This window comes from Protopterus annectens, chromosome 7.part0 (genome assembly GCF_019279795.1).
Source record: "Protopterus annectens isolate FY-2018-M chromosome 7.part0, PAN1.0, whole genome shotgun sequence".
In the NCBI taxonomy this organism is placed as follows: domain Eukaryota; kingdom Metazoa; phylum Chordata; order Ceratodontiformes; family Protopteridae; genus Protopterus; species Protopterus annectens.
In genome coordinates this window covers 820,721,892-820,740,134 of record NC_056739.1, presented here as the reverse complement: position 1 = coordinate 820,740,134, position 18,243 = coordinate 820,721,892, and the positions used below count along the sequence as shown (strand labels likewise).

Here is an 18,243-nt window from a genome sequence, read left to right as displayed (position 1 = left end):
GAAACGTATGTAGGTAAGGAAAGTGTTGTCACTACTTCAAAGTACCAATTATGATGGCACATAGTGACAGTTTGGAAAGCATGTCTGTCTGTTTTTCTGTCCAATGAAAATGTGCAGGGCCCAGCTAATCAGTATACTCCTCCCTCTTATGTATACTCCATGCATTCTCTAGCTGTACCACAGTTTAAAATTGTATTTCTTCAAGAACTTGTTTCATATGTCCACATCCATCCATCCACAACCCCTTTTCCCACATGGGGTTTGGGTGTCACTTCAACAAGGACAATCAGCTAGAGCCAGGGTTTACACTGGTGGGTGGCTAGTCCTGCCACAATACTTCTTCCACACCACACACACCCACCTACAGCCAATTTAGAGTGTCCAATCCACCTACTATGTGTCTTTGAAATGTGAGAGGAAACCCAAGCACGCAGAGGACACCCACATGAACACAGGGAGGACATGCAGACTCTGCACAGAAGGCACCCAGCCATGACTCGAACCCAGGAACTTCTTGCTGTGAGGCTGTGAGGCAACAACACTATCTGCTGTGCCACTCCACAATCCTCTGAAAAAATGTACTTTATCAGTTCCACCCTGAACAGCTGCCTTCAAATAGCCACTTAATGTACCACATCATTTATGTTTTTGATAGTGATTACTACCTTGGCATATTTTTAAAATGTCTACACCCTGCTTTCTTCAGGAGTGTGCATATTACATTAATTTCTGCTCTACATATATGCTGGCGGACTGCAGACCCTGCATTACTTTCACCACTCTGATCTGTCTATATATCCTTCTCTCCATCTGTACCTTCAAAGAAATGATGTCTGCAGGGCTGATTGTACACCTGTTTAAGGACAAGTGCAGTGATACCTGCTTCCACCTGGATGTGGAAGTACTTAATCTCTAATGCAGCCAGATATCTTGTTAGTCCCATCTTTTACCATCCTACAGTGAAACATTAACAGCTAACATCTATTGCCTCTGAATTCCCCTTTCTTTTACTAGCTCAAGATAATTCAACATATACCTGAATGTAGACTGTTTACCCTATCAAATGTGTTGGATTATGTTCTGATGCATTACTTGCCTAATGCAGTCACTTCTGCACTGTAGAGAGAGGAGTAACCCAGTCACTCAGTCATCTAACAACAGTGATGCTGATCAAGTAATAATTAAACAGAATAATTCAAAACTTCACTTCACTTACATAAAGACAGTTTTCTGACACCATGCTTCAGCAAGTCATCACTACATCCCTTGGCTTTCTTGTTATCTGACCACTACCACGTCCATGTAAATGAATATAGTTTAAAAAATAATAATTTATGCTTTAAGGTACCTTTCTTTCTTCTTTGGAGCTGCACTGTCCTTCCATGCTGCTGTCTGATGCAGTAACTACCATGTCCTATGGGAACAACTCTCCAGGAAAACACAGCTCATTCCTAGATCCACAGTGGGAACTATATGTGCGTGCCTCCTCTAAGCACAGTGTTTAAGTTTATGCAGTTGGGGGAGGGGTGAGAGGGGGATTTTGCATGATAAGGCGTGAGTGCCTTCTCTGTTGCACTTTCCCACACTCTGAGCAGGGGCTGGAGGCAGGGGAGCATTCAGTCACAGGATGACAGATGAGCTTCTGGCCTGAATGGGTGACATCACCATCACCCTTACACAGGTGCTGGGGGAGGGGAAGGAGGGAGTGGCCTGGGAAATTGTTTAGCTAAAAGACTCTATATGACTGCATAATCCTATGACAGACGTCACCTGTAATCAAACCAGGTTCTCAGGTGAACTATGTAATGACTGTTCATTGTCCAGCCTGTCATCTTTGTTCACACAGCTTTCCGAATAAAAGGACCAAATGAGAAATAATGGGCCTGTTTGCACCTGCATGTAAGGGGTGGGGGTAGTAATCAAATAACTTCAATAGTCATGGAGGTAAGTAACACTGTATTATTTCAGCACAGTGCTCCACTATTCTGAGATCAGTTTAAGTACAGTTGTAGGGAACCTGTTGTGAGTGAACAAGAACTCATTCAGAAAGCCTGTTTTATGTATACAAATGTTAAAAATTCATTTAATTAATAAGTATAAACTTGCTACTTTTCATGTAGCATTCTAAGGTTTCTGAGAACAAAGGAGAACCATACAGAATTTATGCTGCACTCTTCAGGTAAAGTCTTTGAGGTCATTAGCAGAACATTAAATGACCAGACTCAGCAGTAATAATTGTTCTTCTCTGATTAGACAAGCAGTCTAAGTAGTTAAGTGTCTGCTTCTAGGTTGTTCTTCTTTCAGCTTTTCCCGGTTAGGGGTCGCCACAGCGGAACTCCGGTCCACTAATGATTGGCAGTAGATTTTTCACAGGTGCCAGCTCAACGCCCAACCTTTAACGAAGGCACGCCCATTCTACGCATGTCTTTCGAATGTCACTCGACCGCGGGGAGGACATGCAGACTCCACACAGAAGGCGCTCCAGCCAAGAATCGAATGGGAGAACCTCTTGCTGTGAGGCAACAACACTACCGCTGCACCACCGTGGCTTAAATAAGTGTCTGCTTCTAGGTACTGCCTTAAATGATACGAAGGGAGAGCTGCAGTACACTATAAAGCAGGTACTATGAACAAATATGTGTGCACGCATGCAAACACACTCATAGAAAGATGCTCATAGACATGTGTATGTGCACGTATACATACACACACACACACACACACACACACACACACACACACACACACACACACATACACACATATATAAAAATATGTATATACACACACATATGTGTATGTGTGCATGTGTGTGTTTGTGTACACATACATGCACAAATTATATATATATATATATGTGTGTGTGTGTGTGTGTGTGTGTGTATATATATATATATATATATATATATATGTATGTATATATATATATATATATATATATATATATATATATATATATATACACACATATAGGTATGTGTGTGTGTGTCTGTATTTCACACACACGCAACGTACACACACAAACATATATATATATATATATATATATATATATATATATAGATATATATATATATATATATATATATATATATATATATATATATATATACAGATACACACACAAACACAAATGCACAGCAATGCATTTCCAGGAGTGCATATACAAGCACACGTGAATGTGCACACACACAAATTCTCACTCAGACACTCTTGCACATGTACACACACACACACACACACACACACACACACACACACACACACACACACACACACACACGTGTGTACACGCGCGTGCACACACACACACACACACACACACACACACAAAACACATCATGCAATGTTGCAATGTTAGCATCTGGGACTTGTTCTTACAATTGTAGTGGCAGCATTACAACTGATGCCTTTCACACAGTTCAGTCTGAGTTCAAGAGGTCAGATACAGATGTGAAACATGATTGCACCCAATGCCTTTTATACATTGGGCCACACAATGCTGTATCAGTTAACATGTAAAACTCAGTATCCCCTGCTTCCTTAGCATGCTGTTTTTGCTCCTACTTGATTCATAAGCATTAACCTAGCTATGTGTCAGCCTAACTCATACAAGGCTATAGCCAAGCACTCATATTTATTTTCATTTATTTGTAAGTGTCAACTAAGGTACAGCCTGATTTTAGTGGGTCACTTTCAGAATCTGCCTGGGAGTACAAACTCAGTACACTGAACAAAGCAGGGAATGCAAGAAAGCAATGATGATGGGGTGAATATAGAACAATAAAAAATGTCAAGTAAGTTATTCTAACATACATATATACCTCAAATCTCATTTGTTGCTCTTTGGGTTTGGATGGGATTGCAATCTCTTGAGCTAGGGTTGTTAATGAGTGCAATTTAAAGCTTATATTATTCCCTGCCCATTTTATCTATAACTTTTTGATCTCTAATTAATATCTCCCTTGCCCTTTATACCAGTACTATTGGTATTCTTTATCTACCATAGCTGGTAGTTTTTTTCCCGTTCTCCCTTTCTCTCTCTCACTTTTTTCTCAGATGTACCTTTGTTAGTATTTATGTTTCCCTTCCTCCTATAAAACAATTGTTGTATATTAGAGTTTGTTTCTATTAGTGCTTGTTAGTTTTTTTGTGTGGCATTAGTGCTTAGACCTAACTAACTTTACTGACTGTTGTTTTTCTACATTGTTCCAGTATGCCCAAGTTTAAGCCAACTGGATTCAAAAAGTGCATTTCCTGTGGGCATAAGATTACCAACTCTGATGCCCACAGGGAGTGCATTTATTGTTTGGGGGCAGCACATCTGGACACTACTTGTTTGATATTTGCAGCTTTTAATGTTAGAGCTCTTAGTGACAGGCATAATATGTTGATTTTGAAAGGCCTTCTTCCAGCCTCAGCATCCTCTATTATTTCTTCTCCATTAGGGGCTCAAACCCCCTCTCAAAAGTCTAAGGAGCCCAGGGAGCATCGTAAACATTCTCCTGCCTGGTCTCCTTACTCTGCGCCTCCTTCAGACCGACCTAAAAAAGTGAATAAGTCCTTGGATCAGAAAGCTTCAGATCCAGCACCACAATCAGCCTCTGCTTCGAGCTCCAAGATTTTCCCAAGGGTGGCATCACCAAAGTTAAGGTTTCCATTTTTACAAGAGACACCAAAAAAGTTATCTAGACCAGCCTCCACCTCATCATCTGTTAGGTTGACCTGAAGTCTCTCTGAAGTAGAGGTGGATAGGATAATGAGAAAGTTCAAAACAAAAAATATATGCGGTTGGTGTTGTAAAACAACACTAAGAACCAAATTTAGCACCAAGATGAAGACACTGGTCCCTAGAACATAGTTTAATATTCTTTAATTAGAACAATCCACAACACATAACGTTTAGCACTTTCATCAATACACATTGACTTCATCAGAACCTCAGGACACAGATCCAGATGGGGGTCTTGTCGGCACCATCTCCCATCAGATCCAGGATCCTAAAGCCTTCTTTTTAACCTGTTGTCACTCCTTCCCTGATTCAGCCTTCCGTTTCAGAGTCATTGGATCCAAGGATCCCTAGAATTGAGCCATTGAATCTGAAGTTTCCTGTTTCTTCCACTACGACAATGTCCTAATCAGCTCCTACTCTCTCAGAGCCAGATCATTCACAGAGTCAAAGCACTGGAGTCAGATCTTAGGGGCAGACCTCAACTTTAAGCTTTTAGAGCCATCACTTCCCCTTGGCACTTCAGTACTTGAGAGCTCAGCTCCAACTCTTCCTTCATGGAGGTTGGTGAGAGTTCCGGATTGTCTGCTTCGATAGCCTCCAAGTGGTCTCTCCTTGGTCCCTTGCCTTCAAAGTGGTGAAGAGGTTTTTCTTTCATCCGAGAGCAGCATCAGCTTTTTCACCATTGGATCCATCCCTTGTCCCCCTATGGATCCTGTGCCTGAGTCTGCTCATCCTGCCCTTCAGGGATAGCCAGCCCAAATGAGCTTCCAGCCAGTTCCCACCCTTGAGCTCCCTTCCTCTTCAGACATCTCAGCCGAGTATCCCACTGAGGATGTCCCTTGAAAGAGGACATGCAACAGGAGGCACTTAGATTCCCTGCAGAAATCTCTTATGGAAGACACAGATTTCAGTGAAGGGAAAGGGTCCCCCAGATCTCCACCTGAGGACATCTCTTTCAGTGACATCCTTGAAATCCTTTGCCAGAAAGCTGGTTGGACTTCCCAAACCCCTTCCCAGGAGGAGTGTTTTTGGAAGCCTTTGGGTCTCGACCCTCTACTCTGTGGAACCAATTCCTAAATGCCCTTATAAAATTTTGAGCTCCCCTGCTGATAGACAGTATTGGACTAAAGGGGTTCCTGCAAATGCCATGGTTGTTGTGGCAGCCACCAGAAAGGAGCTAGCTGAGAAGAGGTCCTCTGTGCACCACCCTAACAGAGAGTCTAGGGCATTGGACAGGTTTGGGAAGTGAGTGTATGCATCAGTGATATTTGCCATTTGTTCACTGAACTACCTGGCACATTTCACCAGATTACAGAAGAACTCAATAAAGGAACTCCCTAATACTGTCCCAAGGTCCATGTCCTCAGAGGAACAGAAGTCCTTTTCCTCACAACAGGCCACCCTACAATCCATTAAAAAATGCGTCCATGAGATTAATCTTGCATACAGCTGAAGGTACCTCAAGGGCAGCTGGTTCAGGCATAGCCATAAGGAGATGTTTCTAGATGTGATTGTGCAATTTTGCAGAACCTTTCAAGACATCATTTATCAATGCTCCTTTTAATGGATCTTCCTTGCGCGGGCCCACTGTAAAAGAAACTCTTTCCTGCAGTGAACAGGACAGAAAGACCTTGTCTGCCATCGGAATCCACTTTTCTATCCCACAGAGACCCTGTCTAGGAATCAATGCAATGAGAAAAAGATGTGGTTCTGGAAGCCTCAAAGGCCTTTTCAGGAATCATATATAGATCTCTCCCCCAGAAGCAGGGGGGGTAGCTATAATGGTAGATGTCACTGATATGGCAGAGGGGGTCCACATAATCAAGAATCTTGAGATTCCTCCTCAGACAGGTATTTCAGCACTTCTGAAAAGTTACCTGGCTCTCACTCTCTTGAGGCAGTTGGGGAGGGCTTATCCTTGCACCTAGATGCCTGGATACCCATCCCAAAAAATTCTTGGGTGCACAGGATCATATCCAGAGGATACTTCATTCCCTTTTCCCAACCACCCCTAAAGAAAGGAAAATGTCTTCCAGATGCTCCACCCAATCAGAGCTGCTATAGAAAACCAAAAACTGCTAAACAAAAGATCCATCCAAGAGGTCCCCCTAGACCAAAGAGGATACAGAATTTACTCAAGATTTTTTTCAGTGCCAAAGAAAACAGGGGACCTGAGACCTATATTGGATTTCAGTTGTAAATCAGTTTGTAAAGAATTCCACATTCAGAATGGTCACAATACAGTCCATTCTGCCCTTCATGCAGAAAAACAATTGGATATGCTCAATCAATCTTCAAGATGCATACTACCACATCAAAATGAACAGGCCCTCTCAAAGGTAACTATGCTTCCAGCTGGGGGCCAGTCATTATCAGCTCAGAGCCCTGCCATTTTGGTCTCACCACAGCCTCCAGGTTGTTCACCAAATGCATGCCAGTGGTAGCAGCTAACCTCAGAATGCTTGGATTCAGAAGTGTTTCCTTACTTGGATGACTGGCTCCTCACCGCACTGACCAGGCATCTGCTCACAAAGGCCAGAGACTATTTGCTCAAGCTATCTCACTCTCTGGGAATCACTGTCAATATGGAAAAATCACAACTTCAACCAGTCCAGGTCTTAGAGTTCAAAGGGGCTCGGTTAGACACTGTGAGTTCTTTGGCACTTCTGCTTCTAAACAGAGTTTTTACACTGAAGATGCATTTCCAACAATTTTTTTCTCTTCCTTCTCCTCCAGAAAAACCTGTAGCTTTAGGTTTGATGGCTGCTGCGATTACTTTAATTCCCAGTGCATAACTCCACATAAGAATTCTACAGAGGACCCTAGCAGTACAATAGTTCTTTCATCAACACTCTTTAAGACATCCAATAAAATTGTCCCAGGCTTTCAGAAAATCTCTTCTTTGGTGGATTAAATCTGAGGAGATCAGTCAAGGGTATCCTTTTATCCTTCTTCCCCCGAATGCCAAGTTGACAACTGACACCTCCCAGATGGGGTGGGGGGGCATTGATTTGGCAGACCACTCAAGGCATGTGGTTCTCATGAGAGCAATTTGCATATCAATTTCCTATAGATGAAAAAGGTGCTTCTAGCACTGCATGCCTTTCAGAGCTTTCTTCCTTTAGGGACTATTGCAATTCAAACAGACAACATGTTAGTAGTTTGGTACATCAACAAATAGGTGGAATCAAATCCTACCCACTTTGTCGAGAAGCAATGAGAGTGTGGCAATGCGCAATCTTATCTAACTGCTTTCTTGTAGCTATGCAGATACCAGGGAAATCTAACATTCTAGCAGACAGACTCAGCAGAACCATCCTCATGCCTTGTGTGCGGTCTCTCAATCAGTCAGTGGTAAACATGATTTTTCACAAATGAGGTCAACCTTGCTGCAACCTATTTCCATCTCCCCTCAACAACAAATGCAGCAGGTGCTTTGCCCTGATCCCATCTCATGGACAGTCACTGAGAGCTGCTCTAATCCATTCTTGGCCCTTCTGTCTCCTTTATGCTTACCCTCCCCTGTTTCTCATCCCCATGTTTCCTCAGAAAGCAACTTCAGTTGAAGAGCACAGTAATCCTCATCGCTCCTTATTGGACTTGACAGGTATGTTTTTTCTTCCCTTGGTCTCACCTAGTACATCCTCCTTGGATGCTGGGCTCCAGGCTAGACCTCCTATTGCACCCATCAGGGCAGATTTACTCAAACATTGCAGGCCTCAGGTTGACCACATGGTTTCGCCAATTCCAGTGATAGCTAGACATTCCAGGCTTTCCTCCCCAGTCCAAAAAATGCTAACTGCATCTCATAAGCCATCAACTAGAAAGGTTTACAAAAGTAAATGGAAAAGGTTTTCCCTTTGGGCTCAGCGGACAAAGTTGGATCCTTTTACCACTCCACTTCCTACTATTCTTGATTTCCTTGCCTCTATTTTTCAAGAGGGGGCAAGTTCTTCCACTATTAAAGTACAGTTAGCAGACATCTCTGGTTCCACCAAATTGTACTGTTAAAGGTGCTGTCTGTGTTTAAAAGCAGAACATAGATTAGAATTTAAAACAAGGAAAAAGCCTCTTACTTTAATCACAGGCTCTGAGGATTCCTCTGGTGTGGTTAAGCCCCACTCCGCTCACCCTCTGGGCTCGCTTTGTGCTCCTCCCTGCCCCTATTCCTTACAACCCCCTAGTCTCTCTGAATTTATAACCCCTCAGCCACACCCCCTCCCCATCCTTCACCAACCATTAACAGGAATTCATTTATAACCCACCCCTTCCATTATCTCCTCACCTACTATTACATCTAGGTTGTCTACCTACTAGGAGCATATTCCCCCCATTATGTCGCTAATACTTACTAAGTCTTCTAAAATACGACCTCTACTTTACACCCTACCTTTACTAATCACCCTTTATTTTCTCACCATCTATGAAAACCAATCCCATATAAGATTCAACCATCCCAAACACCTTACTACCACCCCAATCCTCTCAAACCTTTCTTCCCACCCATTCATGTCCATCGACACCAACTCCTTTACCCCTGCTAGCACCCACCCTGTTATACCCAGATATGTTAACACCAAAACTAAATAGTACCAAAAACTGATAAATAAATTACTAAACCTCATAGCTAGTTTTCCCAACACCCTTACTATTGATGGGAATATCCACCCCAACCCTGGGCCATCATCCCTAGACAACACTAACTCTAATCATAACAGCCCAAACATAAGACAAAGCCTAAATAGACCCCCCCAACTCACTACTGATCTGCCATTTAAACATTAGAAGAATCAACAATAAGGTCCACAACCTCCATGCCCTCCTAACAACCTACTCCTCTGACATACTTTGTCTGACCGAAACATGGTTAAAACCAACTATGCCAGATAATGAAATTCTACCTCCAGGGTATAATATACTCAGGCTAGATCGTACTACCAGGAAAGGGGAAGGGGTTGCTGTTCTCTATAAAACCACCCTAAATGTTACTCTAGACAACCTTCAACCACCTATAGTCAACAAAGCAGAAATTATGATTTCCAAACTACAAATAAATAAAAACAAATGTATAAACATAATATGTGTCTATATTCCCCCAGGTAATAACCCAGGGACTCTAGAAGACATCCTCTACTGGCTATCCAATGCCTACCCCCAAGAGACCATTGTTCTAGGGGACCTCAATATAGATTTGAATACCTGCACTGCAGAGACCCCAACCACCCACGTAAACCTACATGGTTTTACACAAACTATAACCTCCCCTACTAGGATCAGCAAGCCTAAGAATAAAGAAAGTATCCTAGACTGGATGCTAATTAATATCCCCCACCACATGTACAAATCAGGTACTCTCCCTGAAGATCTAAATGATCATTTCTTAACGTATACTATTAGGCATAAAGTTGAATGTCCACATCTAGCCAGCTATAAAACAATAAGAAATAACAAAAACTTCAACCTTAATAAATTCTTAGAAGAACTTAAATTATGCAATTGGTCAATTTTAAAACAACTGCCACTAGATGAGGCAGTAACACACTTTAATAACACATTCCTGGCCATCCTTGACAACCATGCACCTGCACGCTCTATTAGAATTAAAACAAAAATTGTCCCTGGCTCACTAAAGAAATCAAACGAAAGATCATCCAAACAAATAATGCCTGGAACACCTGGCGCTCCTCTAAAACCCCACAAGATCAACTCAAATTTCAACAATATAGGAATAATACAAAAAAAGCCATATTACTAGACAAAAAAAAACTATTTCTGCCATCTACAGCAGAAACACCATAACAAGCCACAGAAGTTCTGAGCAGGTATTAACAAACTCCTCCACTCAGGGTAATCCACAACTCCAACTCCCTCAGCCCCAACCCAAATATCTACAGAGTCAATTGCCAACACCTTCAACGGTTTCTTTACAGACACCATCCAGGCCCTTGCTAGCAAACTTAAACCCACTTCTCCTAACGGTGAAACCCCTAAACCCAGTGACATTCTCTCCTTTAGCTTCCAAAAAGTTCTGACTTCACTCACTAGAGCCCTAATTAAAAAAACTCAAACTAACCACCCTTTCAGCTGACCTCCTCCCTGCAGACTACCTGCAAAAAGCTGCTGATGTTATAGCATACCCTGTCTCTATTTTGATAAACAGAACCATAACTGAATCCTCTATCTGGAAAATATCACATGTCATTCCACTCCACAAAGGATGCAGCTCCATTGAGCTGTCAGACTATAGACCAATAGCTATCCTTTAACCTCTGGCTAAAATTATGGAAAAGTGTACCCATAAACAACTCTTACACTACCTTATTCAACATAATCTTCTGGCCAACTCCCAGCATGGATTTAGACCACAGCACAGTACCACCTCAGCCCTCCTCTCCTTTTCTAATGTCATAAATTCCAGCCGTAACAACTACAAACTATCTTCTGCCCTGTTTCTTGATCTTTCCAAGGCCTTCGACATGGTTAACCACAAGCTACTCTTACTTACTCTAAAGAAACTATCCCTAAACAACCATGCCATACAATGGTTTCAGTATTATCTTAGTGGAAGACAGCAGGCTGTCCTTTGGCAGGACAAACTCTCCCCCCTTCTTCCCGTTACCCTTGGTGTCCCTCAAGGCTCCATATTAGGTCCCCTTCTTTTCTCCCTCTTTATTAGTGACATCCACACTGTAATCCCAGATGCAATCTGTATACAATATGCCGATGACTGTACCCTGATTTGCATAGCCTCTACCCCTACATATCTCCTTAGTTTAACCCAGAAACCTTTAATACAGTGGAAAACAGGATCTCTAATCAACAGCTGATATCAAACCCTAATAAAACAAAGCTATTGCTCTTCTCCTCTACTCACAAATCCTCTCAACCTTCATTTACTATAACATCTAACAATGGGACCATAATCTCACCAGATATGTATACCAAACTCCTGGGTGTTATAATAGACAACAACCTCAAATATGATATGCACATAAACCAAACTATTAAAACCGTTAATAAAAAACTTGGCTCCCTATACAAAAACAAACCTTTTCTCTCCCTTCTAGCTAGGACTGCCATTGCCCGTACCCATCTGCTTTCAGTTCTACTTTATGCCTCGCCAATACTCACTAACTTGAACAAAACTGATCTCAACAAACTCTCTAGCTGCTACAATCAAATTGCCAGGTTTGCCACAGGAAATCCCTACAGGACACACCATTGTCAAAACCTAAACCTCTTAGGATGGCTAGAATACCCCAGGCTAATTCAATATAATCAACTTACTGTAGCATTCAAGGTTATTAACCATCCAGAAAAAATGCCCTCCCTCAAAAACATTATCCATCCCTACAAAAATGCTAGGCCACTTTGTTCCACTACAAAACTTTTAGTTCAGTCTGTTAAAGCTAACAACGTATCTGGAAAATCTTTGTTTGCAAATTCAGTAGGCAAAACCTGGAATTTGTTCCCATCTGACCTTACTCTGAACCCCTCCCTTAATCAGTTAAAAAAAAATCTAACCCAGTATTTTAAAACTCACTGGTTATGTCCTTGCTCTAACCCTGACTAAAGCCTCATCTACTACCATATCCCTGTAACTGTTATTCACAGTGATTTACCTCTTACGCTAAAAGGTTTGAAAAGAGAAACTGTAACATCTTTGCAGATACTCTGTATGTAGCTGCACCTTTAGTTTTGATAAGAGAAACTATAACATATTTGTATATATATCTGAATATAAACTGTATTCTTCATAGGCTTGAAATGTGAGACTGTAACTTGTAAGTTAATACAATATGTTTGTGCATATACTGTAACTTGCTTGTCTTTATCTTTAGGTTTGGAGCTTTTCTCCCCAGGCCTCCACTGAAAATGGACATGTATCCAGTCAGACTATCCCGGTCAACAAATGTAAAATAAATAATAAGTAAAATCTCCAACTATCACATTGGAGAGAATGTTTCTTCTTTAGCATCATCTAAATTATGTAAGGCCTTCCTAAAGGATACCTTTTTATTCAGACCTACTATAAAGGAAACTACTCCACGTTAGGACCTTACTATGTTTTTGCAGTCTTTAGTACACTCTCCTTTTGAACCATCAGCTAAAGTAGATCTCAAGTTTCATTCCTGGAAAACTGTTTTTCTGGTGGCTATAACTTCGGCAAGATGAGTATCTGAACTCCAAGCTCTGTCTTCCAAGCCACTATGTTTCCTTTTCCACAAAGACAGGGTTGCTTTACGCACAAACCCTTCATTTTAGCAAATGTTGCCTCTAAAAGCAATTTCAATCAAGTTATTAATTTGCCAGTGTTTTTCTCCAGTTTTGAAAACAAAGGAGAGTACACCCTTCATCTATTGGACATACATAGACAGCTTTGGTTTTACCTTCACAGAACCAAAGAATTTAGGAAAACTGATCAATTATTTGTTTCCTTTGCTAAAAACAGAATGGGGAAACTAGTTTAAAAAGTTACTTTGGCTGAATGGATAGCACATTGTATTTCCTATGTTTATTACATGAAAGGCTTAACTTTACCAGTGCATCCAAAGGCCCATTCCATGAGGTGAATGTCTACCTCTGCTGCTTTTTGGTCCAGAGCTTCCATTGATGATATTTGTGCAGCTACTACATGGTCAAATACCCATACTCTTATTGTTCATTACAAATTGGACATTATGTCCAGTAACAGAGCTGCCTTTGGTTCAGTGGTTCTTCAGAACATCCTTCCATGAGGGCCACCCAAGATTACCATAGCTGGGGACTCTGTCCCATACATTGAGGAATGAATGAAAATGGCAACTTCAGATAAGGCAGTTATGTACTCACCATAATGTTCTATCTGTGTTGTCCATTTTCATTCTTCCTCAGCTACCCTCCCTCCTTCCCCCTGTCCATGTCTTTGGGAGAGACCTAATGGATTTGTTGACAGGAATCATAGTTCCTGTTTGAGCTCCTGATCTTTCAGCTATCAATTTTCTATCATAGGATTGTTATTGCATCTTCTGATAATAATACATATAATAGCAGCAAACTCGATCTGAGGTATTGCAGTGGTTAGGGGAATTATGTGTAAGGGAGGTGCTAGAAAGTCGGATCCTAAAATCTATAGAAGGTGGCCAAGTCAGATCCGAGGGTCGGATCCAAACCCATATGTTGAGGAAGAATGAAAATGGACAACACAAATGGAACGTTATGCCTGGCTATGACCATGGTCAAATCAAACAAAATAAACAAGCTGCCTTCTAGGTATTGAAATGACTGGATAAACTGAGAAAGTAAAAACATACTTAAGAACATGCTTATTTCTGAAAACTATAAAATAATCAATAAAAACTAAGAGAAAATTCTAGCCAAACTAGAATTTCCACTGAGTGACCCTTCAAACCTCTTATATTAGAGGCACACAGGATATATGCAAATGACCCTTATAAACATCAGATCTGAAGTAGTTAACTTCATTTTATCTGCAACCTGTGGGGGGGGGGGGTATACGCATCCGTATCGGATCCGAGCCGGCAACTTTTTTTCTAGCATCTGCTCCAAGCTCCGAGCTCCCCCCCTTACCCATAATGCCCTACCATCTTCTATCTTCCCTCAGATCTCGTTTGCCGCACCAGTAGTGTGCATCGTGGTCTCCTTTGCTCTGAGCTAAGGGATAGTGAATAGAAACTTTTTGCTTATATCTAGGTGTGCTTGACTAGGATTACCCTTCCTACCCCTTTGTAGTAATGCGTTTGGTCGTTAGTGTAAAAAAAAAAAAAAAGTTTTTTTGTATTAGAGTAGTAGTTAGGCCTGCCCTTCCCCTACCTGTGTGTGTGTGGTTTTGGCAAGGTAGTGCTTATACCTTTGAGTGCAGGACTATGGCTGACCAGCCAAAGCCTGTGTTCAAAAAATGTACAGAGTGTGGCCATAAGCTTTCCCCTGCTGATGGTCACACTCTGTGTGTGATATGCTTAGGAGTGGCACATTTATCCACTCAGTGTGCTGTCTGTTCAGGCCTCAAACCTAGGGCCCTTAGGGATCGTAAGGCCAAGCTAGTTACCAAAGGCCTTCTCCCTGTTGCCATGCTGGAATCTGCCTCAGCCTCAGTCACTAGTGTACCACCCCAGACAGAGACTTAACCTCCCTCTTCATCTGGCGATGGGTCCTCGAAGGACAGATCTTCAGTCAACAAGTCTGACAAAGATAAAGAAAAAGGGAAGGAAAAGCGCAGAGAAGAAATGGAGAAAAAGAAGGACAGGCATCGTAAGAGATGCCCAGAGAGGGGGCTCTTTCTCAGCCCTCCCATCTAAGACCATGAGGCCTGTTTATCCTCGGCTCCGGTCACCTCATTTCTCACTGGAGCCATTGGAACATTTGGACCTGAGGCCCTCACCCTCTCTGGGCAGACCAGCCAGATCTGAGTCAGTGGCCTCTTCGAGGTCGACTCGGAACCTATCGGACATGGATATGGATAGGATAATGCGGAGATTTATTCAGATCCAAATTCAGATGGGAGTCTTGTCAGGTCCCTCTCCCTCTGGAGGGGTGACCTCCATGTCTCTTTTCGGCCCCATCTCTCCTTCCTCGATCTGTGCTTTGGCTTCGGGGCTCTTGGATCTGAGGTTTTGCGGAGTTGGTAGCTCAGCGCCGACGGTTCCTCCAACCTCGACTCCGGCTGTTACCTTGAGTTCCTCGGATCTGACTTGTTCGGATCCGAGTGACTCTTGGAGCCATGGACAGGGAGTCGGACTGGGGGGAATAGATTCTTCAGCTCTGACCCTTTCGGACCCAATCCATTCCCTCGGACCTCAGGCTACCCTGTCTTTGTCTCTGGTCACTGCTTCGGATCTGGGGAGGACTTCTCCCTTGGCCTTCGAAGTGGTGGAGGGGGTTCTCTCCTAGGGATTGAGACGCCAGGCCATCCCCTCGAATACCACCCAGACCCCCCTGAATTTGGTGATGACGCCCTTCATCCTGTCTTAGGGACAGCCCGTGCCAGAGGATCCCCAGGTCATTTTCCGCAAGGAAACCCCTGAGGCTCGTGGATCCCCTTCTGAAAGTCCCACCGAAGAGGGTCACCACAAGTGCAAGTGCAAAAGGAGGCACTTGGACTCCCCTGAGTCCCACACTACTGACACTGACTTAGATGAAGGAGAAGATTCTCCCAGGTCACCTCCCGAAGACGTCTCCTTTGGAGAAATTATGGAGATCCTCCGCCAGAGGGGAGGTTGGTCAGCCCCAAAACCTTCTGGGGATGAGTCAGTGTTCCTGGAGGCCTTTGGCATGGGCCCATCTACTTCCTGGGTGTCCCCACCAGCAGATCCCTTGGTGGACCTCATCACCACGAGGGCATGGAAGGAGCCCGACACCGTAGAGTCCATCCCCAAATGTCCTGACAAAGTTTTATCTCCTTCTTATGATAGACAACCCTGGTCGAAAGGAGCCCCAGTTGATGCTATGTTGGTTGCAGCGGCCACAAAGAAGGAACTAGCACAGAAGAGTTCCTTAGTCTACCCTCCAGACAAGGAGTCCAGGTCGGTGAATAGGTTTGGGAAGTGCGTATACTCCTCAGTGACTTTTTCTATCAGTGTGCTGAATTATTTGGCACGTGATTCAACTTCAGCGAGACCTGGCTTCGGAATTCGCTGAGTCGCCCCCAGAGTCTTTATCGCCGCAGGACAGACAGCTGTTCTCGACGAAAATGTCTACTCTGAAGTCAGTCTCAAATACATCTATACGGGTACTTTCCCATGCCACGAAAGGAGCAGCTAGAGAGGCTAGGATAGGCATAGCCATGAGGTGTCATGCCTGGCTCAGACTGTGTCAGTTCGTGGACACTTTCAAGGAGTCATTTATCAACGCTCCCTACGACGGTTCTTCCCTCTTTGGGAAGACAGTATGTGACACACTTGTCCAGAGCGAAAAGGACGGGAAGACTTTGTCTGCCATCGGAGTCCGCTTCTCTAACCCTCAGCAGTCCTTCTCTAGGAATCAAAGAGGGCAGAAGAAGATGTGGTTCTGAAAATCTCAGTTTTCCCGGGATTCTCAGGACAGCTATTCCCCCAGAGACAGAGGGGGACAGGATCGACGCCGACCCAAAGGTAGAGGCAGTCCCAGGAATTTTGGGTCTAGGGAACCCTTCTCTGACAGACCCGGTCAGCAGCCCTGAGGGGTTGCCCGACTGTCCTACTCTGGAGGCAGTCGGGGGACGATTGTCCTTACACCCAGTGGCATGGGCGTCCATTACGACAGATCGCTGGGTTCTTCAGATAATATCCAGAGGTTACTCTATTCCTTTCATTGCCCCTCCAAACATTACAAAACACCTCCTGGATGTTCCACCCGCTCACAGGGAGGCCGCAGCTCTAGAGGTTTCAAAGCTGCTTCTCAAACGAGCCATCAAAAAGGTCCCCCCCGATCAGTCCAGATTAGGCGTCTACTCAAGGTTCTTTTTGGTGCCAAAAAAGACAGGAAACCTCAGGCCCATTCTAGACCTGTCAACATTAAACCTGTCGGTAGCAAAACAGAAATTCCAGATGGTCACCCTACAGTCCATTCTACCTTATCTCCAAGAGTGCGACTGGATGTGCTCATTAGACCTTCAGGATGCTTACTACCACATCAAAATACACAGAAGCTCCAGGAGGTTTCTGCACTTCTGGCTGGGAGCCAGTCACTTTCAGTTCAGAGCCCTACCCTTTGGTCTCACCACAGCCCCCAGGGTGTTCACCAAGGTAATGGCAGTTGTAGCGGCTCACCTGAGGCTTCAGGGTGTTCAGGTGTTTCCATACCTGCACGACTGGCTCTTCACTGTGCACAACAAGCATCACTTGTGTCAGGCCCGAGATTATTTCATTCGGTTAGCAGACCTACTGGGAATTACAATGTTCACAAATCCCATTTGCAGCCAGTACAAATTCTAGACTTCATTGGGGCACGGTTAGACACTTTGCAGATGAAGGTATTTCTAACTCCAAACAGGATTCTACATCTCAGGTGCCGCATAGCTCAGATAGCGAACTCCAAGTCTTCAAAGGCGAGCGAGGTTCTCTGGGCTCTGGGCTCCATGGCTGCCACCATATCTATTCTCTCGTATGCGTGGCTTCACATGCAGGTTCTTCAATGGACTCTGGCTGTTCAGTGGTCTTGGCTAGACCTACCCATAGAATTTCCGATCAAGATCAGTCATGTCTGCAGGTTGTTAACTTCACCGGAGATATCAAAAGGACGCCCATTTGCGTCACCCCCAGTCCAAACCACAGTGACCACAGACGCCTCCCAACTCAGGTGGGGGGGGCACTGTTTGGGAAGGGCAGTCCAAGGCACGAGGTTCCAGAGAAGAGACCAATTTGCACCTAAATGTTCTAGAGTTGAGGGCAGTGCTTTTAGCGTTGGAAGCCTTTCACACAGTCCTCCCTCTCGGATTGATTGCAATTCAGTCAGACAACATGTCGGTCATCTGGTATATCAACAAGCAGGGGGAACCAGATCCTACCCTCTATGTCACGAGGCCATGAGAGTGT

The 18,243-nt window shown here is 43.6% G+C and overlaps 1 protein-coding gene across 1 annotated transcript in view; it reads right to left on the bottom strand.

The window, feature by feature from the left end:
• The window catches only part of LOC122806711 (transcription factor HES-1-like), a 78,408-nt gene extending 76,934 nt beyond the window's left edge, over positions 1 to 1,474 (bottom strand). The window contains exon 1 of the mRNA XM_044077351.1: positions 1,349 to 1,474. Within this exon, the coding sequence (XP_043933286.1) occupies positions 1,349 to 1,411 (63 nt within the window). The 5' untranslated portion in view covers positions 1,412 to 1,474. The remainder of the gene's footprint in view (positions 1 to 1,348) is intronic.
• Between the last annotated feature and the right edge of the window lie 16,769 nt (positions 1,475 to 18,243).